Below are 27,543 nucleotides of genomic sequence, written 5' to 3' on the forward strand. Positions count from 1 at the left end.
GAAATTAAGGAAATTGTCCAGTGTCTCTGAGCTGGTCTGTGTCAAAAGCAGTACTTGAAATCATATCTTCCTGTCTTTGAGACTGGCTTTCCAATACACTGTATCATGATGTGGAATATATCTGCAGTTGGGTCAAATATGGTGATGAAGGCGATCAGACTTCACAGCAGTGGACTCCATAATCAGGCTGCTGTATAGCGGTTGGAGCTTTTTGAAATCATCAGATTGTAATAAGTACTTTGACTGTTGGATTAATTGTTTGATGGCTTCAAATTATTATACAGGTCTGATGGCTTACCAGATTCTCCTCTATTTAGCATTTGTTGGAAAGAATTGTTGCAGATTCCTGGGGAATCTCACTTAGGTGCACACTCTGAGATTGTCTGGCAGCAAGTAGGAAAGTGATTTCAATATATTAAAAGGGCTTCTTCTGTCTTCCAGAATTCCTCTACAACTTAAGGGGAAGTTTTTGTTTCTTGAAGAGTTCAGAATTGAGAAAAAATATCATTGACATATCTCGAATGAGCACTTTTGAAAGTTATGTATTATCTGCTTACTATGTCTTGGAGTTCTGATAGGTTTTAAGGTCACTTATAAAGCTATGACTATGCAATAAGAGATGGATAATAGTAACTAACTTTTACATAACAATTACCTTGTGACAGGTATCCTGTTAAGTGGTTACAATTATTATCACATTTGATTCTTACAACTATTCTGAGAGAAAGGTGCTGTAATTATCTTTATTTTGCAGATGGGGAGCAGATTAAAAATCATTTACCATGGATCGAATTGCTAATACATCTCTGAGGCTGGATTTGAACTCAGGACTTTCTGACTTTGTCCCTGGTGTTCTATTCACTGAGCCATTCAGCTGCCTTAGAGTTAGATATTTGAATGGTTGGAAAAGTAACTTTTGTTAATATGTGATCAGCTCATACAAAAGCCCATGACATAGCTTTTTCTGTTTTAAACTTGATCCTGCCATTGATTGAAGTGGTTAGTGCAGTAGCAAAGAACAGTGCATTTCTGTCTTTCCTTATTTGACTTCTCATTGAAGTGATCTTTGTACATATGGCCTCCAATGCTTAACAATCTAGTCACTTTGACTATCTTCAAGAAAAAAACAACAAAAAACCTTTACATCAATTCCACGTGATCTTTCTCATCATCCTGCTTTGGATCACTTATTTTTGGTTTGCCAAGAATATTCTTATTTTAGGTGTGATTACACATTGTAAACTCTATTGCCTATCCTGATTCCACCTTCAGGTTTTGGTTCCATCATCTAGATTCTATAGCCTCAGGGGGGCTATCTTGAGTTTTTTTTAATAATAAATTTGGATTTTCTTCTCTCCAGATGTGAGAAATTTGCTGAATCTTTATTTTATTGCTGAAGAGGTCTCCCTGCCATTCTAGCCCATGGACAATGTCTTCCCCAAATAGAACTAGATGAACCACTGCAAATGGGTCATGTAAGATAGAATTCAGAACTTTGTTTCATGATTTACACGACATTGCCTTTTCTTGCCTGTTTTAAGAAAGGGACACTAGGACCAGGAGACTCCCCTACCTCCCTAGACAGTCTCTCTCCTAATTCAATGTAAGGCATCACTGATTTATTTACTCTCAGCCCTAGTGTAATCACTTTCACCAAGAACTCAATTCTCTCTCTCTCTCCAGTCTTAGTCCATGTATACAACTGGAACCTTCTCAATTCAACCAAGAGTTCTCTCTTCATATTCTCGTAATCGTAACTCTCATGTCATTCTCTCATTATCCACTCAACCAATACCAGACTTGAAGCTACTTCTGAATGATCTCATGAAATTGTGGGCATTGGAGCCCTCCCTGGCTTAACTCAGGAGCTTCCTCTCAAGAGCTGGTGCTCCCTGTGTCCTAAAACTACTTTGAATTTCCTTTGTGTATTCTATATAGGTACTTATCCTACATGCATACTGTATCTCTCTAAAAGAGGGATCATTAATCTTTATCGTGTCATAGAGCCCTTTGGTAGTTTTCTGAAACCGATGGGCACAGTTTCAGAATAATGCTTTGTTGGTTGTCCAGAATATCCCAGAAGTCTTAATGCAGTTTGAGCTTTAATGGCTTAAAATACTAATGGAAAAATGCCAAATTTCAATTATAGGTCTGTGAAAAAAAACAAAATGATGTCATTCCCCATTCTCATCAAGAAGTTTGTGAACTCCAGGCTAATAATTCTTGCCTGTGCAGAATGCAAGCACCTCAAGTGTAGAAATTCTTTAGTTTTGTCTTTGCCTCCCCAATAGCTTGCACTTATAAATGTTTGCTGAATTGTTGAACTTGACAATGACATCTCTCCATTTTCTACTGGTCCTTCAAAGCCTTGCCAGTCCTAATTACTGTCCTTTGCCTCCAGGCTTACTAGCAGATTTGGGTCAGCATATATTTGAAGAATTAGGTAGAAAAGTATTTTTCTCTCTCTCTTTCTCCTTCTCTGCCTCCCTCCTCAGTTAAATAGATAAAAATATAACAAACACTCGTATGAATTTATATATGAGTGTGCCAGAACTTAAAGAATTTTGCCATTCTGTGGAAGTGAGAAGAGGAAGGGATACTGGGAGATATTTTGGGGAAGTGAAAAAATAAAATATATCAACAAAACTTATCTTAAAATATTTTATTGCCATGCTACAAAATTTATAAAATTAAGGATGAAAAATCAAGATGAGAAAAGGAAAGTGAGCATTATTATTATGATCACATTTATATACAGCATTAAGGTTTAGGAAGCAAGTTTCTCACAATAATTCTTTGAGTTCAATAGTATAAGAACAGTTTAGTAGATTGTGAAACTGAGGCTATTAGAGATTAAATGACTTACTTTTACCTGATATCACATAGCTAACAGATGTCATATCTAATACTTAAATCTAAGTCTATAGTTCATCCTTTTCCCTCTCAACTCCCTCCTCCTGTTTCCTTTTTAACATTTGACACACCACAGTGATTCTAAAAAAGCAAACAACTGTAAAATGGCAGTATTAAGCAAAATCAAAAGCTCTACAAGTTATTATATACATGGTACAGTATCACTTTTTAAATTAGAAAACCAGAAATTTTTTCATGCATCAAGTTAACCAAAAGAGGGAGGGATAACATTTTTTCATTTATAATATTCCTACTACTTCGTGAAATATGCATGTACATATGTGTGTATGTTAATCTGAGGTGCTCTCTTTATGAAAAGCTGTTATATTTATGCCTTTAAGTCTGAAAACACATTAGCATTTTATATATTACACTGGTGACAAGTAGACTATTAATGGCAGGGGGAGAGACTAGATGGTGTGCTGATTTGGTAGTATTATATTGTGATATATGAAATAACAATTATTTTTCTAACCAAAAGCATTAGGCAGAATGATGAATGTAGCCTCAAAGGGCTTTGGTTCAGATTCTGTCTTATTTTTTAATGAGATGCATAATTTTAGCCAAGACATTTAACCTCCGAGGAGCTTATTTTTCTCCTCTCTAAAGTAAAGGGTTTGGACTAGATGTCCTCTAAGGAGGCTTTCAACTTTAAATTGATGAATACGTATATGAGAAGCTGTGTGAAATAGTTGAGAGAGAGCTGTTCCCTGAGTAAAGAAGACCTGAGTTCAAGACTCATTTATAAAACATATTGGCTATGAAACTGGGCAAGTCATTTAACCTCAAATTGCTCTAGTTAGTTCCCATAAATTTCAGAGAAGTCTCAAATCCACATTTATAGAGGGATTTTCCCATTAGGAGCCCCCTGCCCCAGTGAAATAATAGGTCCAGTCCCTATCCTATGAGCTACATGTTAAATATATTGAGAATTGGCATGTTGTTAGTGAAAAGAGCCCTGGATTTTGTATCAGGAACACATAGATTGAATGCCACCATAGACACTTCCTAAGTAATAAATTGCCTGACTTCTCTGAGTCTCATTTTTCTGAAAAATGGGGCTAATAGTTAGCAATTCATTTGCAAGATTGATGAAAAGTTCAAATGAGTGCTTTGTAAACCCTAAAGAACAATATAAATGCCCTGTAGTGTTAGTAATAGTATCATATTGTCATCATCATTATTATTTGAGACCAAGGTCTTCCTATTTTACCCAGGCTGGAAGTACAATGGCAAGTCATGGGCCTGATATTACTGCTGATTGGCATAAGAGTTTTGACCTTTTCTGTAATGGGTCAGTTTGCCTCCTTTTAAGCATCTTGTTCTCCAAACCTTTTGAGGCTCAATGTTTGGATGCAGCACTTAGTAGAGACACCTCTTCAGTTTGCCTTTCTATAGCTTAGAACTTCCAAGCCAAAGGGATCCACTAGTTCAGTACTTTCCCTTCTTCTTTCTCCTCTACTGTCCCCAAAGCAGCAAGGATATCACTCCACTCTAGAAGGCTATGATTATTATTATTATTATTATTATTATTATTATTATTAGTAGTAGTAGTAGTAGTAGTAGTAGTAGTAGTAGTAGTAGTAGTAGTAGTTGTAGTAGTAGTAGTAATACTTATTCAATACAATTCAGCAAACTTCAAGGGAAATTTTTCAGACATCATCCCTCACCTATTCTCTCATTAGGGTATGACTTAGAATAAGGTACTTCACACAGCGGAATTATAAATAAGATGTGGCGGGTGAGGGACAAGTGATAGTTATAAGCATGTAAGTCATAGCCATTGAGCATGTAACTCAGCCATGTTGCCATCTCATTCACTTTTTGAGCTCATTTCTCTTGTTCCACTTTGCCCCCCTGCTGCAAGAACCCTGAAGGGCTCAGGAAATACCTAGTTCAGATTGGTGATAGAAACTGAAATCTCTTTTATAGCTACTAAGCTGATATAAATTTATCGTATAGTGGGGATGGGGCATTGAAATATTTTCATTCATTCTGTTTCCTCAACAGCCCCTTGACTCCACTCCCTTTCAGAGTAGGATTTCATGCAGAACAGGAGCCTACCCAGCACCCTAGTTAGCCTAGAACACATTCTTGGGCACAGGATGTGTTGCATCCTCTACTCTCTTTTGTTTTAATATATATTTATGTAAAATATATACACACATATTTATATCTGTATTACTGATATATTTTGTTTTTACACCACTTAAATATCCTCCTTTATCAAGTCAACATGCATTTAAGAGCTTAATATATACCAGGCACTATGCTAAGTTGTTCTTCAGTTGTTTTAGTCATGTCCAACTCTTTGTTACCCCTTTTGGACTTTTCTTGGCAAAGATACTGGAAATGGATTGCCATTTCCTTAGCCAGCTTATTTTACACATGGGGAAACAGAGGCAAACAGGGTTAAGTGACTTGCCCAAGGTCACAAAGTTTCTGGGGCTAGATTTGAACTCAGGAAGATAGGGTCTTCCTGACTTCTAGTCCAGCACCACCCTATGATGCTAAATACTGGAAATATAAATATAAACAAGAAGGAAAATGCCTGCTCTCAAAAAGTACTTATAGGCTGATGAGGATATTATTGGGGATGTAGAAACTAAACGATAACTCTAGTCCAACTGTCAATAATATGGAATTAGGTCTTGATCAATGATTCATGTAAAACCCAGTGGAATTGTGCATTGGCTAAGGGGGATTAGGGGGGCTTGGGGGAGAGGGAAAGAACATGAAATATGTAACTAGGGGAAAATATTCAAAATGAATTTTTTTTAAAAAAAGAGCTTATACTCTAATGAGGGAAAGTGACACATAAAGGGAAACAGAAAAAGGAAAGTGAGGAGATGGGGAGAAGATTGTAGAAAAAGTTCAGGGAGTCAGGAATGCAGTCTAAAGGGGAATGAAGACCTCCCCCTTCCCAGAAAACCATCCTTAAACAAAGAATTTTTCAAAGAAAATGATAAAGAGAAAACAACGAATCCTTTCCTCTTGATTTGCTCTCTCTCTCTCATATTGCTCTTGTCTCTCCCGGTACAACAGACTCAAGTCTTCCTAAATCATTCTTCCCACTCTACACCTTCATGCACCCAAACGCTGAGACTGGTGTTGGTCATCTTGGGGTTTGGAAACTGACCTGAAGATATCTGGGGAAAGAGAGAGAATAGAAAGTGAGGAGAGTTGTGATGGAGAACGGGTGTGGCTGGGGGACCATTGGTATCCAATGCTTGGGTGCATGAAGGTGTGGAGTGGGAAGAATGATTTAGGAAGACTGAGTCTGTTGTACAGGGAGGTGCAGTAGAAAAAGGATTAGATGTCAAGTCAGTGGCCTGGGTTGAAATGCTGGCTCTGCCACTTGTGACCTGGGCAGGATACTTAGCCTTTCTGGATTTGTTTACTTCTCCATAAAATGGAATTAGATTTAATGACCTCAAGGGAAGCAGCATAATAGAGTGGGAGAAATCTTGGTTTGCCAGCCAGAGGACTTGGATATAGATCCTTCTTGCTAACACTCTTTAAAATCTTAGGGAAATCATTTAAGCATCCTGGGCCTCAGCTTCCTTATCTGTAAAATGAAAGAATTGGTCCCTCAGGTCCTTTCCATCTCTAATGCCTTGATCCTATGATTCTTAAATAATCCTTAAATCCTTTTGATCCCTAAATCTATGGTCTTATGATCCTTAAGTAAGCCTGGTGAATAATTGACAGCTTCAAACAGATGAATGCTTCCACAGCCTTGGGCACACAGCTGTTCCTAGTTTTTCACATCCTCAATCTCTGATGGTGATTTGCCCACAAGTCTCCTAGGCACACAGTAGGTATATGATACATTTTTAGCTAAAATAAATCCAGATGGTAATGGGCACAGGGTGACTTTGCTCAATGAGTAGTGCTCTAAGTCTAGAGATCTTAAAATTTTCTCTTTTTTAAACAAATATAATGTCCTTTATCCAGACAAGACTTGGGAAAAGAAATCCATTATATAGTGAAATTTTAAGTTTAGCTCTCAAAGAATTCAGAAGAAACAAAGCAGGAAACTATCTATCACTTGCTTTGAGAAGACCCTTTGCCCTGGTGAGCACCTTGTCATCACCACCATCATTTTTTTTCAATCAGGCATCCAAAGCACCGGTAGCCATTTCATCCTGTACTCAAGTGTCTGTTTACTCAGTTGTTATAAATTGCCTCTGGGACAAGCACTGCCTGTTACTTCTAGAGCAATTAGTATGTGAAAACTTATCAAAAGAAATCTGTCAAGTTTGAATAAGTATAAATATTGCATTGAAGTCCCTCGGGAAATAAAACAGAGTATTAGATATATTTCTGTGTTTCAACACAAGAGAATTTACTCTCTGATTCTTTGTTCAACTTTGCAGAAATTTGATAGCATTTTTCCATGCAATCCAATGCTCCAATGTATTATAACTTTGCCCGTGTTATTTTAAAAAAGCTTTCAATATTAATAATAAAAACAATAAAAATCATATGATTATAGCAATAGTTGCAGAAAAGGCTTTTGAGAAAGTAGAACACCCACTTCCACTTTAAATAAATATTACAAAACATACGAATAAATTTTACCTCGTGATACCAATGAAGAAGGAACACTAGTGCTGGAGTTTAGGGACTTGGGTTCTAGCTGCCACTTTTGCCATTTGTAGGCCTTAAGCTTAATCATTTCACATTTCTTGGCTGGGAGTTACTTATCTGTAAAAGGAGAGCATTGGTTTGGACCAAGCGTTTTTAACCTGTTTGGTACCATGGCCCCCTTTGGCATTCTGGAGGTCTGTTTTTTAATGCATGAATTAAATACGTAGATCACAAAGGAAACCAATTAAACTGAAATGTTGTTATCATGATTTTTAAAACAAATTCACAGATCCCAGTTTCAGAAACAGTGGTCTAACTGTTTTCTAGCTCCAGAAATGGAAGATGGAGTGTTGAATTTGTGAATCAGGAAACCTGGGTTTGAATCCCACAACCTGATCCCCGCTAAGTCCACCTACAAGATCTCCTTCATGGAGAGAAACACAAGGGCTCTCCAACCACTTCTCTAAAGGAGAGGAATGGAGAAAGAACCTAAACATATTCTCCAGGTTTTTTTGTGAATTCAACCTGTAAAAAAATATTAGTGATGCCTCCTCCTTTCCCACATTATAGACATCAGCTATAGATCTGAGACACCATCACATAATGGTTCAATCAGGCTCAGCACCAGCAAAGTCAGGTTTGGAATACTGTTTCAGATACATACTGGCTTCATAGCCAAAACCAACATTTTTACCAGAGGTGCCAATTCATCATCCGCCAGGCCCCAAGGAATCTAATTAAAATATAATTGGGAAATGTCTAATAAAATAAATAGAAATACAACATAGCATAGATAATTTTAATTTGTCATTTTCTAAGTCAATATGCAGACTGCAAGGATACACCATGTGAGTTTGATACCATTGCTCCAGGCTACTCTCTAAGACCCATAGGTTGCAAAGGTTGTGTGGAGGGAGTATTCTCACCCAGGATCCAATGAAATTTTAGTTCCAGAGGGCAGCTAGGTGGTTCAGTAGATAGAAAGCCAGGCCTAGAAATGTGAGGTTCTAAATTCAAATCTGACCTCAGATACTTTCTAGCTGTGTGACCCTAGGTAAGTCACTTGACCCCCATTGCTTATCTTTTACTTCTCTTCTTTTTTATTTTTTAGAAAAAAATTTTCCATGGTTAAATGATTCATGTTCTTGCTCTCTCTCCCCCCACCTTCCCACCCCCCTCCATAGTCAACGCACATTTACACTTGTTTCTTCATGTGTCATTGATCAAGACCTATTTCCATATTATTGATAATTGCTCTAGGGTGGTCATTAAGAGTTACATTCCAAATCACGTCCGCATCAACCCATGTGTTCAAGCAGTTGTTTTTCTTCTGTGTTTCCACTCCTGTAGTTCTTCCTCTGAATGTGGATAGCATTCTTTTCCATAAGTACTTCAGAATTGTCCTGGATCATTGTATTGCTACTAGTACAGAAGTTCATTACATTCGATTTTACCACAGTGTATCAGTCTCTGTGTACAAAGTTCTTCTGGCTCTGCTCCTTTCGCTCTGCATCAGTTCCTGGAGGTCTTTCCAGTTCACGTGGAATTCTTTCCAGTTCACGTGGAATTCCTCCAGTTCATTATTCCTTTGAGTACAGTAATATTCCATCACTAGCATATACCACAATTTGTTCAGCCATTCCCCAATTGATGGGCATACCCACATTTTCCAGTTTTTTTTTTTACTGCTCTTCTGACATGGAACCAAAACATAGTATTGATTCTAAGGGAAAGATAAGGTGTTTTTTTTAAATTTTACAGTATAGGTCCAGTTCCTATCCCTCTCTATCTGATCCCTTTTGACCCTTCAGGCATCTCTTTTGTTCATCATATATATATATAATAATGAATATATATGTGTTTGAGTGTGTGTATATGATCTCATCTGATCCCTCTTCATATAGCTGTGGATATACAGTAATTAGACTGTCCTTGTCCAGTTAAATTCCCCTTCCCCTGAATTCTGTATCAAAATGAATGAAAAAAAAAAGTTCTTACTATATGCCAAGTGCAATGCTAAGCATTGGGAATACAGAGATAGAAATATGAGAAAGTCTTGGCTCTCAGGGAGCACACACTTCAACTGGGGGAGATAGCATGTATGTATAGGATTGCAGGTCAAAATTTCCAAGATAACTCTGGCAACACAGATATCAGTGACTAGAGCTTTCATAGTAATAATGATAATGCATAAATATCATGATAATTAGTAATATAAGTATAATAATGATCAAAGGAATGCTAAGTCTGAAGGACCTTAGAATACAGTGATTGGGCAGATGGTAAGGTCTGGTGATTCTTTATCCTACTTTAAAAACTGCAGTTGGTTACTCTCAGATCATCCAAAAAGTGTCAATAGCCATACCTGTTGTGTAGAGAACAATGTTGTGTAGAGCCTGACTCAGTATAATTAGAAAGAACTTAATAGGCCAAAGAACAAAATGGAAGAAGGATTCTGGATTCTATTCTACAAGGACAGAGTTGGGAGGGAGAGTCAGTGTTCAGCTGGGATCAGAAAAGAATGGAGGCAAGAAAAGAATTAGGATTGGGTTCTAGGTATCTCCTATTAGGTGCCCTTCCTGCCTCTCTATCCTAGATAGGGTCTGGGAGACCAAATTTGGAGGAGAGGGGAAAAGAAGGAAAAGAGTATCATCCCTAGTACACATTTATGACTATCCTAGATCCAGGATAATAGTTCTGTGGTCATATGCTTTTTTAACACATGCTCCAAGAATCCTATGAATTTAAGATTGTTTAGTTTTGGCAGTAATGCATCTTGGCAGGTTATTCCCAACAATAAACCCAGCGTCTGATACTGTGTTGGAGGCGTAGTATGAAGAATGCTGATCTGGATTTCTAGGACCCAAATTTGTGTTTTTTAATATATTTTAAAATATTTTATTTTTTCAATTATAATAAGAACTTTTAAAACATTCATTTTTTTCTTAAATTTTGAAATCTGAATTCTCTCCTTCTCCCTCCCTCTCTCTTTTCCTTCTTCCCTCTCTGTCTGACAAGCAAGAACTATCCATATAAAGGCATGCAAAGTATATTCCCATATTAGCCATATTGCAAAAGAAAATATCCTAAGAAAAAAATTTAAATTAAAAGAAAAAGTGTGATCCTATCTCCATTCAGACTGTCAGTCCTTTCTCTGGAAGCAGATAGCATTTTTCATCATAAGTTCTTCAGAATTCTTGGATTGTTATATTGCTGAAAATAGCCAAGTCATTTATAGTTGATCATCTTTATAATATTGCTGTTACTCTGTACAATATTCTCCTGATTCTTCTTGCTTCACTTTACATCAGTTCCTATAAGTATTTCCAGATTTTTCTGAAACCCTCTTGCTTATTATAAATATTTTTATATAGGTAGATCCTTTTCATTTTTTCTTTAATCTCTTTAGCATATAGACCTAGTAGTAGTATTGCTAAGTCAAAAGGTATGCAATGTTTTATAAACCTTTGGGCATGGTTCCAAACCGCTTCCTAGAATGGCAGGATCAGTTCACACCTCCAACAACAGTGCATTAGTTTCCCAATTTTTCAATGTTTCCTCCAATAGTCATCATTTCCCTTTTCTGTCATTTTAGTTAATCTAATAGATTTGAAGTGGTAACACAGAGTTTTAATTTGCTTTTCTCTAAACCAGTATTGATTTAGACCATTAAAAATATATAACTATAAATAGTTTTTATTTCTTCTTCTGAAAACTGCCTATTCATATCCTTTGACCATTTATCAATTGGAAAAGGACTCCTTTTCTTATAGATGGCTCAGTTCTCTATATATTTGAGAATGAGGCCTTTTTCAGAGAAACTTGCTATAAAATTTTCCTCCAGTGCCTGCTTTCCTTTTTATCCTAACTGCATTAAATTCCTGTGTGCCAAAGCTTTTTATTTAATGTAATCAAAATTAGTAATTTTACTTCCTCTAATATTCCTTATATCATTTTCTCATAAACTATTCCATTATCCACAGGCATTCCATAGTCTCCTAATCTGCTTATGTTATCTTCCTTTATGCCTATATCATGTACCCATTTTGACCTCATTGATCTGGTATATGGTATGACATGTTAGACAGGATCTGAATTTAAATCTTATCTCTGCTACTTAAGTACCTATAGGACCTTAAACAAGTCAGCAAACCTCTATAGGCCTCAGTTTCCTCATCCATTAAATGAGGGGCAGGATAAGGTGAACTTTTAGGTGTCTTCCAGACTAAATAATAATAAAGATGATGATGAAGATGATGATAACTCTTAAAGGTCTTCAACATGATTTACAAATATATTATTTTATCCTCACAGCAACTCTAGATAGCAGATGCTCTTATTATTTTCATTTTACACATTAGGAACCTGAGGCTGAAAGGTGTTAATTGACTTGCCCATGATAGTGTCTCAGTCTAGATTTAAAATCATGTCTTCCTATAACTAATTTCTACATTATATCTCCTATGCAACCTAGATGACTATAAATTTATGATCCTGACTAGAATTTGGCCTCAAAATTATCATCTTTTCATGTTATCCAATGGGTTTGTGCATTAGATCTACAATCAACCTAGAAGAATTTTGCTCTCTTAAGGATGGGACCCAGTGAGGTAGTCAGAAAAATCTTGACACCACTTTCATGATTCTCAGTCTTTTTTTTATGTCTCCTGGGTCCATTTCAATAGTTAGATTAACCAACAAAGAACATTTTAATGGCAATAGAATGTCTTTCATAATCTCTTTAGTAAGCGACTCACTAACAAGAGGTACTGCAAGATAACCAATTTTATCCAATTCATTTGCCAACTTGATTAAGAAATATGTCTGTTTTATGTCCAATAATCTTTTTTGTTGTCATACTTTTCACTATATACTGATATAGTAGTTTCATTGAATGTTTGGATTCTCGAAGAAGTAGCAAGCTTGCGGATAAGCTCTAACTTATTTACTTTGAGCATCCTCTTGACATCAGCATGGGGTTACTTATAATTAGATGCACATGTGTAAATAAAGTGATTAGCTATTCTCCCATAAACATAATTATATCTGCTTAAAATAGTGCATGCAGAAATATTACAATACAGTTAAAAGGGGAAAGCAATCTACTCAACCTCCCTTTGTAGGCAAATGGTGGCACACACTAAGGTAGAAAATCTTTTCTAGAGTACTTGTAGTTCTTAAGGTCAATTACAACTGTGCAATGCAGTGAAGGATTAAAATTTAATTCCTCTTGTAAAAAACGATCTTTCTGATTACCTTTCTTCAAGAACATAGGATGCTTTTATGTTTTTGTCTGAGAGAAAATTATAGGGAGGAACAACATTAATCCAATCTTTGTATTCTGAAATAGCTTGTCTTCTTGCTGTATATACCAAGTTCCTCTTGAAGAGAAATTCTGCAAGACTTGTTGGTCATTGATGGTTGGCCAATGTTGGTCAATGATAATGATAACATTTCCCACACTTTTAAACATTTGGTCATGAGGGGAGATGCACTCTGAGCTGATGAAATTTCAGAGTTCCTTGGAATTCATCAGTTAATGAAATCAAGTCTGGCAAATAAGTTAACCTCTTGGTCATCATTTTTTTCATCTCATCTATAATGGCCTTTTGTATAGATGAACAAAAAAATCTTATTTCTTTTTACATATGGAAACTTGTAAAGGAACAGAAGATTTTCATATATGCTCACTATGTTACAAACCTCATTGGCACTCTGGTCTTCCTACATCCAAACATCTATGGCCCGCGCCAGATGCAGCCCCCTGAAATGTTCTATCTGGCAATGGGACATTATTCCTAATCTGAAGAATACAATGAGTAGTATACAATATAATGAAACTTTGAAAAAGTTGCCTTAGAAACAGACCGACATATGAGCATTTCTTTTCCTTTGGCCCCCTCCTTAAAAAGTTTGCCCATCACTGGTTTAAACCCAATCAATCATGATAAAATTGCCAGCAAAGTGTAATATTTTCATTGAAAATATATCTATCAAAAACCTAGGGCTTAAAATGGTCATGAAAATAGGTCAGTTGCAGCACAAACAAATATCTGCTCATTCACAGCAAACAAGGATTTATCTGAGTGAAGGAGGTAACCTGATAAAGTTTGAAGAATGCTAATAGACCTGATTATTCCCAGATATTTGACTTTGGCAAGTGGTTTAAATTTTGAGCCTTAGTTTTATTATCTGTAAAAAGGAAATGGATTAGTTGACTTCTTAAAGATCCTTACCAAAATGTTGAATGACCACAGCAAATTGAAAAGAGTAAAAACTTCTTGAGGCCAGGAATTATATTTAGGCAGATAAGAAGAAATTTATAAACATTTAATTACTTTAATAAGTTAGATTTACCTCTTGTACTATTGCCTCTATATTTGGGGGCTGAGTAATTATTAGAATTCTTGGTCTCAAAGGTATTACAAATCACACAGAATTTACATGAAGGACACATTCAGTTAAGGAGGATGAGCAGAAGGTTCAGGCAGAGAGATAAAGTATAAGATCATAGAAATCATAGATCAAGAGCTGTAAAAGGCCCTAGACATCATTTGCAGAGTCTTATCATTTTATAGCTGAGGAAATTAAAACCCAAAATTTAAGTGACTAACCCAAGATTATATATGTAGCAAGTATAAGAGGTGGCATTTGAACCTATGATTTCAGAGCCAGTGCTCTTTCTGCTCCTAACACCAATATCAATCAAGAAATCCTTGGTATTTGCTGTATATTAGGCACTACAATGGTTGTTCTACACATCTAAGAAAAAACAAAACAAGCTGATCTTAAAGATTATAGAGAGAATTATTGGTTATTGAATAGGAGAATAATATGGTCATATTTGCACTTTTGGAAAAATCACCTTTATAGCAAGGAACAGGATAAATTGGAGTATTGAGACAGGGAGTTCAATTGAGCATCTGTTCCCAGTCTTCCAGATAAGTTATGAAGGCCTCAACCATAGTAAGTTGAGAGAATTACACAAATTAGAAAGGTGATATGGAGGTAAAAACAAATGTGAGAATAGAATGAGGAGCATAGGGTGACTCTGATATGGTAAATCTTGATCATTGGAAGAATAACTGTTAGAAGAAAGATAATGAGTGTCTTTTGGATGAGTTTGAGAGGCCTATTGGACATTATGTTTAAAATGTTCAGTGTATATTTGAAGATGCAAGACTGAAGCTCAAGAGAAAAAATAAGATGATAGATAGATAATAGATAAATTGATCTATTGAGAAATGAAGGAAGGAAGGAAGGAAATAGGAAAAGAAAGAGGGAAGAAGATTGGAGAAAGAAAGAAGAACTGAAAGTCATTTGCAAAAAGTTAATAATTAAACTCATTGGAACTGATGAGATTGCCAAGTGAGAAAAGTGTTTGTATGTGGTTACATTAAAAAAAAAACCTTGGGGTATACCCCAAAATGTATAAATATATACAAGTGTATATGTGTGTATATTTATATATGTATATATATAATTTATATGTGTGTTTATATTTACATATACATATTCATATAAAAACATACAGGCATATAAAAACTGATGGCAAAATCTTAAGGTATATCCACTGTTAGGGGGAATGATAAAGATAATGAACTGGCAAAAAATACTGGGAAAAGGAGCTGTCACAGAGGTAGGAAAAGAACCAAATATCTGGCTATGAATGAGGAGATTGCTTAAGATGGGAGTTGTTGGGTTTGGGTAGCAGGCCACCCCATCTTACCATTTGATACCTTCCAATTTTAAAAATTATTCATAATAACTGTTAAGTTTTATTGTTTCTGTGTTGTTTGTTATAAGTAACCTTTAAATTTGATGCCCTGTATCAAAATACCAGTTACCTGCCCTAGTTTCATGTCTGAGGGACCAGAGGGCTATTTAAATAATTTAGTATGCTGATGTTTCTCTTTGCTGCTTTTATAGTGGATTGTTTTAAAGATCTACTTTTTTAAGAGAATTAATTCTATCTTGACTGTTTCTCAGAATAAGAGTTTCCATTACCAAGAATCATGCATGTAATGATAATACCATTGTTTTCAGAACTGAGCTATGCCTGGATCTTCAATGAATATCCATCCTACCAAGATAACAGGCGCTTTGTTTCTCAAGAGACTGGAAACCTATACATTGCCAAAGTGGAAAAATCAGATGTTGGGAATTATACCTGTGTAGTGACCAACACAGTCACAAACCACAAAGTGCTAGGACCTCCTACACCTTTAATACTGAGGAATGATGGTGAGTTCTTTGCCTAATTCTAATTTACTCTTTGACCAATAATGGTGTATTCCTATCACATAGTGACTCCATAAAAGATGACTGATATTTTTATGCCAAAATGACTGATGCTCTTTTATTTGTGGGCAAGCAGAATGTTTCTTTTTTGTTTCCACTTTATAATGAAGGAAGGAAGCGTATGTGAGTTATATTCCATTGAAATTATAGGCATTTGAAATACCTAGCATATAAGTGTTCATCACAATAAAAAAAAAAGAATGTGAACTAGAGAGACATTAATAAGTCACTCTACAAAGGGTTATTAAATGAGGCAGGTAGGAGGCATGATGGACAGAGCGTCAGCTCCAGAGATAGGAACACCTAAGTTCAAATCAGACTTTGGACATTTACTGGATGTATGACCCTAGGTGAGTCACATAAGCCTGTTTGCCTCAGTTTCTTCATCTGTAAAAATGATCCAGAGAAGGAAATGGCAAACCACTCCAGTATCTTTGCCAAGAAAACACTAAACAGAGTCACATAGAGTTAGACATGACTGAACAACTGATGCACCAAAAACAATGCTAAGAACTCAGAATACAAAAGCAAAAATGAAATCTTCATGATTTTTCCAGAAGCTTATAGACATCATGTATAGGTATAGATATTCATAATATAAGGCTAGAGACTGGACCTGTAATTTCATTGATTAAGGGCAGGGATTGGCAAACTACAGTCCTTTAGTAAAAAATCTATCCCACCTCTTATATATGTCCCATGAGCTAAGAATGCTTTTTCTATTAAAAAAATACAACTGTACAAAAACAGTGGCCCACTGCCCATATTTTGCTGACCCCCGATATAGGGGAAAGCAGGTGACTCACCCTACTGATCCAGGTGAACAATTTCTCTGCATTGTGTATTCTTAGAGAGTTGCCAAGAGCACTGAGGGGTTCAGTGTCTTGTCCAGCCAGTCTGGATAAAAGGCAAAGCTTGCAGACAGGTCATTCTGGCTTCAAGGATGGCTCTATCCTTTGTGCAGCACTGCCTCTAGTATGCCAGATATATACAAAGTAGATACAAGGAGATTCCAGGGTCAGGAAGCAAATGTAAGAGATTAGGGTTGTCCTACTCACAGGTAGAATGTGATGCTTTGGCTGGGAGCTGTCCTAGGTAGAGACAAGGGGGAGTGTATTCCAGCCATGCAAAGGAATGGGGAAGAGAGGCAGAATGCAGTGTCCAAATGAAAACCAGGCCACTTGGACTGGTCTGTGATTTGACTTCACTAGGAGTGAATGAGAATACTTCTATAGAATAACACTAGAAAGGTATAGCCGGGCAAAGGTTGTATAAATGGCAAAGGAGTTTATATTTTATCCTAATGATAAATTAGAGTCACTGGGGCTTATTAAGCCAAGGGAATGACATCATTCTACCTGGGTTTTAGGAACTCCTTCACCTTGAAAGCAGACAGGGGCTAGAATGGAATGGGTAGAGATTGAAAATCAGACAAGAATCTTCCCTATTTTTACCTCCTGCTCAGGCCATGTCTAAGCAAAATGCAGTGGACAGTTGAACAATTTTTCAGCTAATTAGTTCAATGTAATTTAGCATTTACTTCCCCGAATAAGGTTTCAAAACCAAAATTATCTGGATGACTGCCTTATTCACAATTCTACAGACACTTGAAAATGGAATCAGGAGGATTGTAGTAACAGGTAGTCTGTGGTCAAATGACATTTTGACCAGAGTTTTTAACTGAATATTCCAAATGATTATGGATGCAGTCATAAGGCTTAAGCAAAGGGGTAAATGGCCTAAGTCCACAAGAAACTTGGCAATAGCTAATCTTTAAACTTGATATCGGGAGACCCAAGCATGTAGCAGAGGAATATTCTTGCACTGGGCACAAGGTTGGCCCAGAGTGTCTTCTCGGATGCCTTTACCTCTAAAATCTTACAAATCTGTGAACCCAGACTTCCCACACATATCCCTTGAGGCCTCTGTTGGTGACAGAATAATCAGCTGAATGGATCACAGATCTGACCAACTACGACAGCTTGCTAACTTCATAACAGAGATCCTGAGACTAAGAGGGCAGCATCGAGGTGTTTGTAGGGGAGAAAGCCAAAATGCCATTATCCAAGAGGGAAAGGTGGAATTTTTAAACTGTGGCTGTGCAATGAACGGAGCAAGTCATATAGGAGACTTTAAATCCAGTGGGGTAAAGAAAACAGAAAAGATCACTAAGGACTAGAACTGTGATTTTGTTGGTGTCGGGAACTCCTGGAGAAGGATACTCTATCAGTGTAGGTTAGCACCTCTTTTTTAACTGATAGTTTAAGAGAGTTGCCAAGCCCTTTGAACACTGAGAGAGTAGGTAACAGGAGACATGTCACAGAAGTTCACTGAACCTCAGTTTCTTCATCTATAAAATGGGGGTTAATAATATCTATATAACCTATTTCATGAGATACCTCTGAGAAAAGTGTTTTGAAAACTGCATAGAAGCAGCTATAAATTTAGGCCATTAATTGTATCCTCTTGACTTATTAGAAGGGAAAATAGCTGGCAATTACAATTCATCACACCTTGGCAAAAATGAAACAAGTTTGTATACTTAGGTTTGGCATCAACATTTGCCTACTCCCCAGCTAAAGCTGGCTATGCTGAATCAAGGAACATGATGTTGCCTAATATTTCAATGTCCCCTTAGTGAGGGATCAGAAGATGAAAGGAATTTCTTCATATGAAGAAATAACAAAAATGCCAAGAGACTTTCTAGTCAATATTAGCACAAAGTCCCTTTGAAACCTAGGACATGGTCACAAATATTGACTCACCCATCAGAGAATCTCAGGGATACTGATGATGGGTAGGAGGGCCCACCATGACCAATATGGAAGTGTGTTTTGCATGACAATAAAAATAATTTTTAAATTGAATAAAAAAAACAATGAATGAGAGATTCAACTTGTACAGCTTGGCCTCAGCAGACAGAACCAGGAGCAAGGGATGGAAATTTCAAACAGGGAATTTTATTTTTGATGTCAGGGGGAAATGTCTTGAGGATCAGAAATATCCCAAAGAGAAATGGGCTCCCCACAAAGTGAATTTAATCTTAAAGCCCAGATTTGACTCCATGTTATAATTCACATTGAAGAATTTTGAAAATGATTTCTTAACTACAATAACAAAGTTTAACCCAGCTACAAGAATATAACATTCAGAAAATGTCTTAGTTGAGACAATAATAACAATGGCTCCTATTTATATGAGACTTTAAGTTTTATTTACTCATTTAATCCACCCAACAAACCTATAATGTAGGTGCTTTATTATCCACATTTTACAGATGAAGAAACTTCTCAAAGAGAGGGGAAGTGGTTTGCCAAGGGTCACACAGTTAGGTAGTATTTAAGGTAGTATCAGAACTTAGGACTTTCTGATTCTGAGTCCTGAACTCACTGTGTGAATCCACTGTGCTGCCAAGCTTCTTCTAAGGTGGAAGGCATGTTCAAATTTATCCAGTACTATCTGTGCCTACCCAATAATGCTTTCTATAACATCCCCAATAAAAGGCATCTATGTCTGCTTGAAGACCTATATTGTGAGGGAAGCCTGCCACTTCTTAGGGCAGACTCAAAATTATTAGGAATTTTGTCCAAAACTCATGAATCCAAAGTCAAGAAAATCTGGATTCAAATCCCACTGCTGTGGGATTATATATTGGCCTTATAATGCTTGGTAAGCCACAATTTCTCAGTATCTCTCCAAACTCTAAATGTGAAGGATGATGTAGATTTATATCTTTAGAGGAAATAATATTTTCTCACCCATTAATTCCCTGTGCCAATAAAATAACAGATTGATTTCCTATTGTTCTCTATACACACAAGCAATCTTACTCCTTGGACATGACATGGTGATCCTCTTGTTGCTTTCTCTAATATAAAGTTTAATGTCACATGAAGCACAGTTAAAATCTTTACCATTCACCTTTATTCAATGGATTTGTATTGAGTATCTAGTCAAGAGTTAAAGATTCCTAAAGTTTGACAGCTTAGACCAAAGAAAATAAATAAGTCACCAAGGACCTAGATAGTCAAGCACTAAGAAAAGGTATCTATTAGGAGCCTCTTAGCCTAGTAAGTGAAGTAAGTAAGCTACACTGCATCAAGGCCAAATGGCTTTCCCCACTTATTTGTAATGAAATATAGTGTTTATTATATATCTTCAATTTAAATAAGTACCTTCCAACTCAGAAAAGCTTTGTTGAGTTAAAGAAAAAAGGAGGCAAGCTACCAATTTTGTAAGAAGTGCCACACTCCCTTTAAACCTCAAGTATTAATAGACTATTTCTAAAGATGTGCTCCACTGGCACTTTGTAAGTAATCATTTTAAAATACAGCTCTTCCAAGCTCTTCCCCCAAATGCCTTTGCACCAAGATGTCTGTTCAGTGGTATTTTCCATTTTACTGTGTCAGGTCATAACAGTATAATGAAATATTGACTTTGATGCACCAAGATGCAGCTGATGAGAGATGCCATAGCAGGGCATGCAATGTCAAAAAACAGAAGAAAGAAAAATTTAGTGACATGCAAACGGTCAAGTTTTCACATCATCCTTACATTGGCAACAGGCCATTTATGACTTTTTTATTTGGTTTTTGGATACATATATATATGCATATATATATATATATATATGATATTTTGGACTTTTATTGACAGTATATTTTCATAGATGTGACAAATGATTTTCATTAGACTATTTCATCACGAAATTAGGAGGCTAAGAATCTTATCCTTCAGCAATTAGTGCCCCATTCATTCCCAATTCCTTTGTGAGTTTCCTGGGGAAAATCTGTAATATGCCTTTTCCATTTAAGTTATAGTACATAAAACTCAAATTCAAACTAGGTTACTAAGCACAAAATGGGATATCTAATTAGTTCTTGGCTATGAGAGAGAGGAGGATGGGAAAATACAAATGGAGGGTAGATATGCAACAAAGGTGAAATATGCTAGTTAAGATCTATAGTTTGGTGACAGCAGGATCCAAGACTGTATAACCATATATCTAGTTTTTTGAGGACAGGTCTACTGATATAAATTCCTTTATGTGGCATTTAAAGCATTTCAAAAATTGGGCCCTTTTCACTTTACCAATCTTCTTGTACTATATTTCCTTCCATGTACAGCACATTTCCAGAAACAATGACTGTTTTTTCAGGATTTTTTTTAATACCACACTATCTCTCTTTTCTGTGACTTTGCATAAGTTGTCCCCCACATCAGGAATACTCTCCTTCTTTATCTTTCCCTACTGACTTCCTTTAATGTTCAACTCAAATCCACCTACTCCTAGAGCCCTTTCTCATCCTCCCAACTCTTAGTGCCTTCCCCTCTAAGAGTCCTTTCTTTTTTCTTTGTGTACATCTTGCCTCTCTACCTACTTTGTTTACATGGTGTCTCCCCCATTAGAATATAAAATCCTTGACAGCAGGGATTATGCTCTTACCTTTGACTCTTTAGCAATCAGCACAATGCCTGGCACATAGTAAGCAATAAGTAAATGCTTATTGACTTACCTATATCTATACAGGTCAAATGAGTGGAGGACTGATGCAATCACCTTGATAACTTATCTCTCTAAACCTACACTTTGTTTTAAGATGATCAATGGGAGGTATTGTGTGGTCTGAATTATCTGGTTAATTATATCAGCATTTCACTACCTGCACAAACACAGCCTAATGAGCTAAATTCCCTTGGTTGGTTAAGTCGCTGCCATTGTAATAGTTATTATTTTTTTTCTTTTCAACCAAAAGTGTTTAAATGATATACATAGTGATCCCAGTGGAGCAAGAATTAGAGGAAGTCAGACAATAGGCTCAAAGTGAAAACAGTGCTACTTTCCTTAAGCCACCCATAGGTTCCTCTATTTGGTTTACAGTGATTCTGTATTTGAAATTCAACTCTAAGTATAGTCTTGGACAGAAAGACTACTATATTTTATGACAGAGATAGCAAGAAACACCACCTCTGACACACACCCATCACCATTATTAATGTTTTCTCTGAAGAATTAATTACTTTTCATTGTCTATATATTCACTACATCATGCCATTAGAATATAAGCTTCTGGAGGGCAGCAACTATTTCCCTTTCTTCCCTTCCTTCTTTCCCTACTTCCGTTCTTTCTTACTTCCCTCCTATATTCCTTCCATCTTCCCTTCTATCTTCCTCCCTCTCTCTGTCCTTCCTTCCTTTTTCTTTTTTTCTTCTTTACTTTCTTTTCTTCCTTCCTTTCTTTCTTTTTCTTCCTTCTTTCCTTCCTTCCTTCTTTCCTTCCTTTGTTTCTTTCCTTCTTTCTCTCTCTCTCTGTGTCTCTCTGTCTCTTTATTTTCTTATTTCTTTTTCTCTTTCACTTTCTCTCTTTTTTCTTTCAATAACATATGGCACAATAACAGGCATATAATGGCCATTTCAGTGTAAGTTCTGGTTAGATTAAAGAGGTGCTTCATAGTATCTTAGATATAACAAGGACATAGTAATAAAGTACAGTCAGAAAAACCTGAGTTCAAATTCTGCCTCAGTTCAAATTCTGCTTCCTACAATGTTTGGTACACTTAAAAAATGCATGTTTCCTTCCCTCTATTAACAACCAGCTATGTGATCCTGGACAAATCACTTTACCATTGTCCTCTAAGTTTCCTTATCTCTAAAATGGGGATAATAATTGCACCTACCTCCCAGGATCAAATGAGATCATTTATTTGAAGTAATTTACAAACTTTAAACTGTTACAGAACTGTTAGTTATTGTCATTCTGGTTTTCTGCAGTTGTAAAGGACTTTGAAGGCTATCTTGTCCAACCCCCTTATTTTGTGGAACCTTAAGCACAGGCAAGTTGTCAGTCAACAAGCCTTTATTAAGCACATATTACATGTCAGACCATAGGCCAAGGAGAAAATGAAAGACAAATATAGAGTGACTTGCCCAAGGCCACACAAATTGTGTCTAATATGAAATGTAAAACCATATCCTCAGATTCCAGAGCTGATGATCATTCCTCTTTCATTACTCTTTTGCCTATCAATTTATTTTGCCATTTATTAACAGTTCAAGGAAACATTAATCGGGGATAGAGGAGAAATCATCAGCTAGAATGAGGCTTTGACAGTATCTAGATTCCCTTTATTCATGCCCCCAGTTACTAGGCATAATTGAGATCTGACTTTGGAAATTCACTGAGGGAAACCTTTTTATAAATTTTATAGATGTTAGATTGAATTGTTCAATGACCTCCCATTTGTATGGGAGTATGAACTTGTATTCAAATACCCTTGCAGCCTTTTGAACCCTTTGAAAGGGTTATTTTTTAAAGCTTTACTTTCAGTCTTAGAGTAGATACTAAATATTGGCCCCAAGGCAGAAGTGCTAAGGGCTAGGAAATTGGGTCAAGTGACTTGCCCAGGGTCACACAGCTAGAAAGTGTCTGAAGCCAGGTCCTACCAATTCCAGGTCTGGCACTCTATCCACTGTGCTACCTAACTGCCCCCAGGAAAGGCTATTATTTAATTTTAGGAAATGCTGTAATGCTGAATAGTTCAAGAATCCATAATTTGGAAAGAATGAGCAATTCCTTTTGAAGATAAGGTTACCAGAACTCAATGGCTTTAGTAGATGGCTTTCCTGGCTGGTTATGGTTTAAATTATTTTACCAATTTTGTCTAATCTGATGAGATGAGCTTCTTCAAATTTAGTGAGACTAGTTCTTGGATGACAGATGCATAGGCCACCACACAGTCTGTTCTCTTAAATACTTGCAATGCAGTACAATCTACCATAAGGCGGCTTCCATTGATTTGGTCTTTGAGAATCTAAGGCCATCTCACAATGAGGCATTTGGAGAGAGTAGAAGGAGTTTGCTGAATACAAGGACTTTCTTTTCTTTTTCTGGAAAGAACCCAACTCATTCTTCATTTCTAATCCATTCATTCACTCTGAAATCTCCAGAGCATAGATAGTGGTTTCTGAATGATGCATATGAGATTCCATATCCTCATTTTTCTGTGTTCCTTTTTTTTATCCATTTTTTGGTTGTTTAGAGAATCCTCCTCTTGTGCTATTTTATATAACTTATGTCTGTGTGATATAAACTGTCTGCTGGACCAACAAAAGGGGGAAATGTAGCATAAATATATTCATTCACCAAAGGTATATCAGTAATTAGCCACTTAGAGAGAAATAGAAATACCAAAAAATGATTATAACCACTGGGCAACCTATTTTAGTAGAGAGTTTTTCTGGGCCCTAGAAGTCCTGAGCACCCCTCTCACCCATTAGGCAAGCTTTTGGTCTTCAGCTTCTCTCAATTTTATAGCAAGGATCCATATGTCTATGTCTTACTTATTGTAAGAATAAGTATGCCATTGTGGATAGAGATCCAACCTTGGGGACAGGAAAAACTGGGTTTAAATACTACCTCTGGCTGATATTAACTTTATGACCATGGGCAAATTACTTAATTTCTCAGTGACCCAACAGCTCTCTTAGACTATATTAGTTATGGGGCAGCTAGATGGCTCTGAAGATAGATCCCCAAGCCTAGAAATGGGAGGACCTGGGTTCATGTTTGCCATGCTTTCTAGGAGTGTGGCCCTAGGCAAGTCACTTAACTCCATTTGCTTAGCCCTTATCCTTCTCCTGTCTTAGAGCTGATATTTAGCATTCATTCTAAGACTGAAGGTAGGGTTTTAAAGTATATATGAGTTGGCAATCTGAATAGGTAGATGGAATTTCCATACCACATTTAACCTTACACCTGAAATGTAGTAGAAGGAAAGAAGGAAGGAAGGAAGGAAGGAAGAAAGGAAACATGGATAATAGCATATATATGTGTATATATATATATATATACCTACATATACATCTAAATACTACATATACATCTAAATTATATGTATACTACATATACATCCAAATTATATATATATATACTACATATATATCCAAGTTATATATATATATAAATATACATCTAAATTATATATATGTGCATATATATAAAATGTCCTGATTTAAATCTGTAAATTTAAAATCTAGAAACTCTTGTTATTATTATAAGGTATTAAAATAGTTCATTAGTTAAGATTAGCCCAGCTGTTCATTCTTCACAATGAATAATTTCTAATATCTATTTTCTCTAATAAGGTCAAAGCATTTTCGAGAATTTTCAAGAAGAAAGATTGACATACAATATCATGATTTTCTATTAGTATGTTTTTGAAAAAGAAATACTTATAGTTCTTCCTTCTGTGTTTATCTACTGTCATGAAAAACTCTCAAATTTAAGTAAAGTTCTGAAATATGAAAGGAAAAAGATAGTGGACTGGAAACAAAATAGGAACATGGTTCCAGGTCACATTTTAAAATTCAAGTCTATAACACACTTGTATGCTCTTATTAAATAGACAATGTTGTGTATTTAGACCCATGTCCTTTTTTGGAGAGATATTACTCCAGAAGTCTTTTTTGGTAGTAACAGGAAATGTTTAGAAACAGAAGAAATGTATACTATAGAGAAAAGAAAGTGAAGAATGAATAATTCAGCCATCATAATGTTTTCCATTTTCATATTAAGTCTTTAAAGTATTTCTGGATCTAATATATGCCTCTTTTTTGACTAAAAATAAATTAACTAGCTGCCTAGATACCTCTAGGCCCACACACAATCACAAAATGGCAGAATTTCAGGGCTGTGAAGGATCAGTATACAATATAGCCAATACCTGACCAAGGATCTCTTGTCTGTGATGAATGGGCATTACTATATAGTTTTACTCTGAAGACCTCTAGTGTAGAAAAAACTAACAAACTACCAAGGTAGTCCAATCCCCTCTTGCATAGCTCTAAACCTTGAGAAGTATTTGCTTATATCAATTCTAAATCTACCCTTTTGCATCTTGGACCTTCCTTCAAATACTATGTCCATCACCTCCCTTTTTAAATAATTTATCTTAATACTACACATGGAATAATGGAATTTAATTTCAGAATATTATTGCCCAATAAAGAGATTGTCAAGCCTGACCTTTTTTAAGTTCAAGAGGACCTAAAGGGGAATTAACTTCTTTTTGTGCTACTCCTAATAGTTTCCCCTCCCTCAGGTTTAAAAATAAAATGAAAGCAAAAATATGTACAGTTTGAAGCTCTCTGAAATATCTTGGAACATATTTCTATGAAATAGAACTCAATACTCTCAGATCAAGGTATGGTATGCCTATAGCACTGATGGGATCAAAATCTAATTGGCTGTAGTATTAAAGTTTTAAGCAAGTTTAACATACTCATAATTCCCATAAAACCACACCCTATCTAAGTATTGCACAGGTCAGGTAATTAAAAAACAATTCAGAAGATAATCATCAATTTCATAAGGGTCTGTCAAAGATAGTCATATAGATCACTACTGATACACCAAGTTTCTTAGAAGTCCCTATAATTTTCCCTCAAACTACCAACTTAATCACTTGCCATCAGAGTAAAAAAGACCTGTTCCTGAAATAGAATGCAAACCATAGAACAAGAGGTAAGAATTAAGTAGTTGATACTCAACAGTCATTTTCCTTACTTCAAGAAATCCAAATTTCAAGTTCTTAATTCCAAATCTCATTCCATTTCACTTTCTGGATACTGAAAACTAATAGAAAAGGGGAGAAAGGAGAATTGTAAGACCACTTACTTATTACTTCCTGTACCATCATATCAAGGCATTGCTGTGTTTTAAGGAATGGTAAAATGTTAAAAATTTGACCAGAGATGTAACTTAAGAACCCAAGGGTGTGAAAAATGTTATATCTCACCATGATATCTGCAAAGCAGTGGTGTCTTGGGACTGTTTTCTCTAGGTAGTGGATGCCTACACCTGTAGTTCTCAGGATGGAAGAGGGAAAGTTTCCTGTTGTTTACAGAATGAATTAGAGAAAGCTATGGGGGCAGCTTCCTGAATCCATACCATTTTCCTTTTTGCTGTCTTCAAGTTCCCAGGTTGAATCTCACCAAATCATTTGGGTCTCACCAGAATCAACTCCTCCCCCACCTCTCCATATATATTGTACAAAGTAATTATGCTGCTGTGACATTATCACTTGTACATTAAGCAATACTTGTAGGGGATTACCAAGTTACCAAGGAAGATGTTTTCCTTTTACCTTCTCTACACCGGGTACTTTTAAGGAATGCAAAAAAAAAAAAAAAAAAAAAAAAAAGACTGAAAGTTTTCCTGAATTGGTTCTACCTATAAATTTTTGCAATTATTTGTTTCAATGACAAGATCAATTGCTTTTTAGTAATCTGACTCATTGTTTGTAGCTTACCTTTTTTCATAACAAGCAAGTAGATTTAATATTTAATAATCTGATACACTGTTCTGGTCTTTACCTTCAACCAGTGACACTACAGCACAACTTGGAGACCTTTCCCATGTAAAATTCATGCCTGAAAACTATTTAAGATCTCTTCTGCCTTTAATCATGTTTTAATTGCTTTAGCTATCTAGTGTACACCAAAATACATTGCTTTATTTTATTCTCACTTCTAATTGCAACCCATGTGTGCTTTTGTCATAGCAATTTCTTCTTTTAAAAAAATCTTTAGCAACATCAGAGTTAAAGATAGGTGGGTGTAAATCATATTTTATGAGAATGTTTAATGACTAAGAATGCGAGAAAATTTTCTAAACTGCCACTGTTAATCTAATTTAATAGGATCTTCATGGCTAAAGATATTTTGAAAGTTTGACA

The 27,543-nt window shown here is 36.0% G+C and overlaps 1 protein-coding gene across 1 annotated transcript in view; it reads left to right on the forward strand.

Annotated features, from left to right (window-relative positions):
- LOC123230680 (contactin-4) overlaps positions 1-27,543 on the forward strand; it is a 368,929-nt gene that overhangs the window by 127,692 nt on the left and 213,694 nt on the right. The window contains exon 4 of the mRNA XM_044656823.1: positions 15,553-15,750. Within this exon, the coding sequence (XP_044512758.1) occupies positions 15,553-15,750 (198 nt within the window). The remainder of the gene's footprint in view (positions 1-15,552; positions 15,751-27,543) is intronic.

This window comes from Gracilinanus agilis, chromosome 1 (assembly GCF_016433145.1).
Source record: "Gracilinanus agilis isolate LMUSP501 chromosome 1, AgileGrace, whole genome shotgun sequence".
Lineage (NCBI taxonomy): Eukaryota > Metazoa > Chordata > Mammalia > Didelphimorphia > Didelphidae > Gracilinanus > Gracilinanus agilis.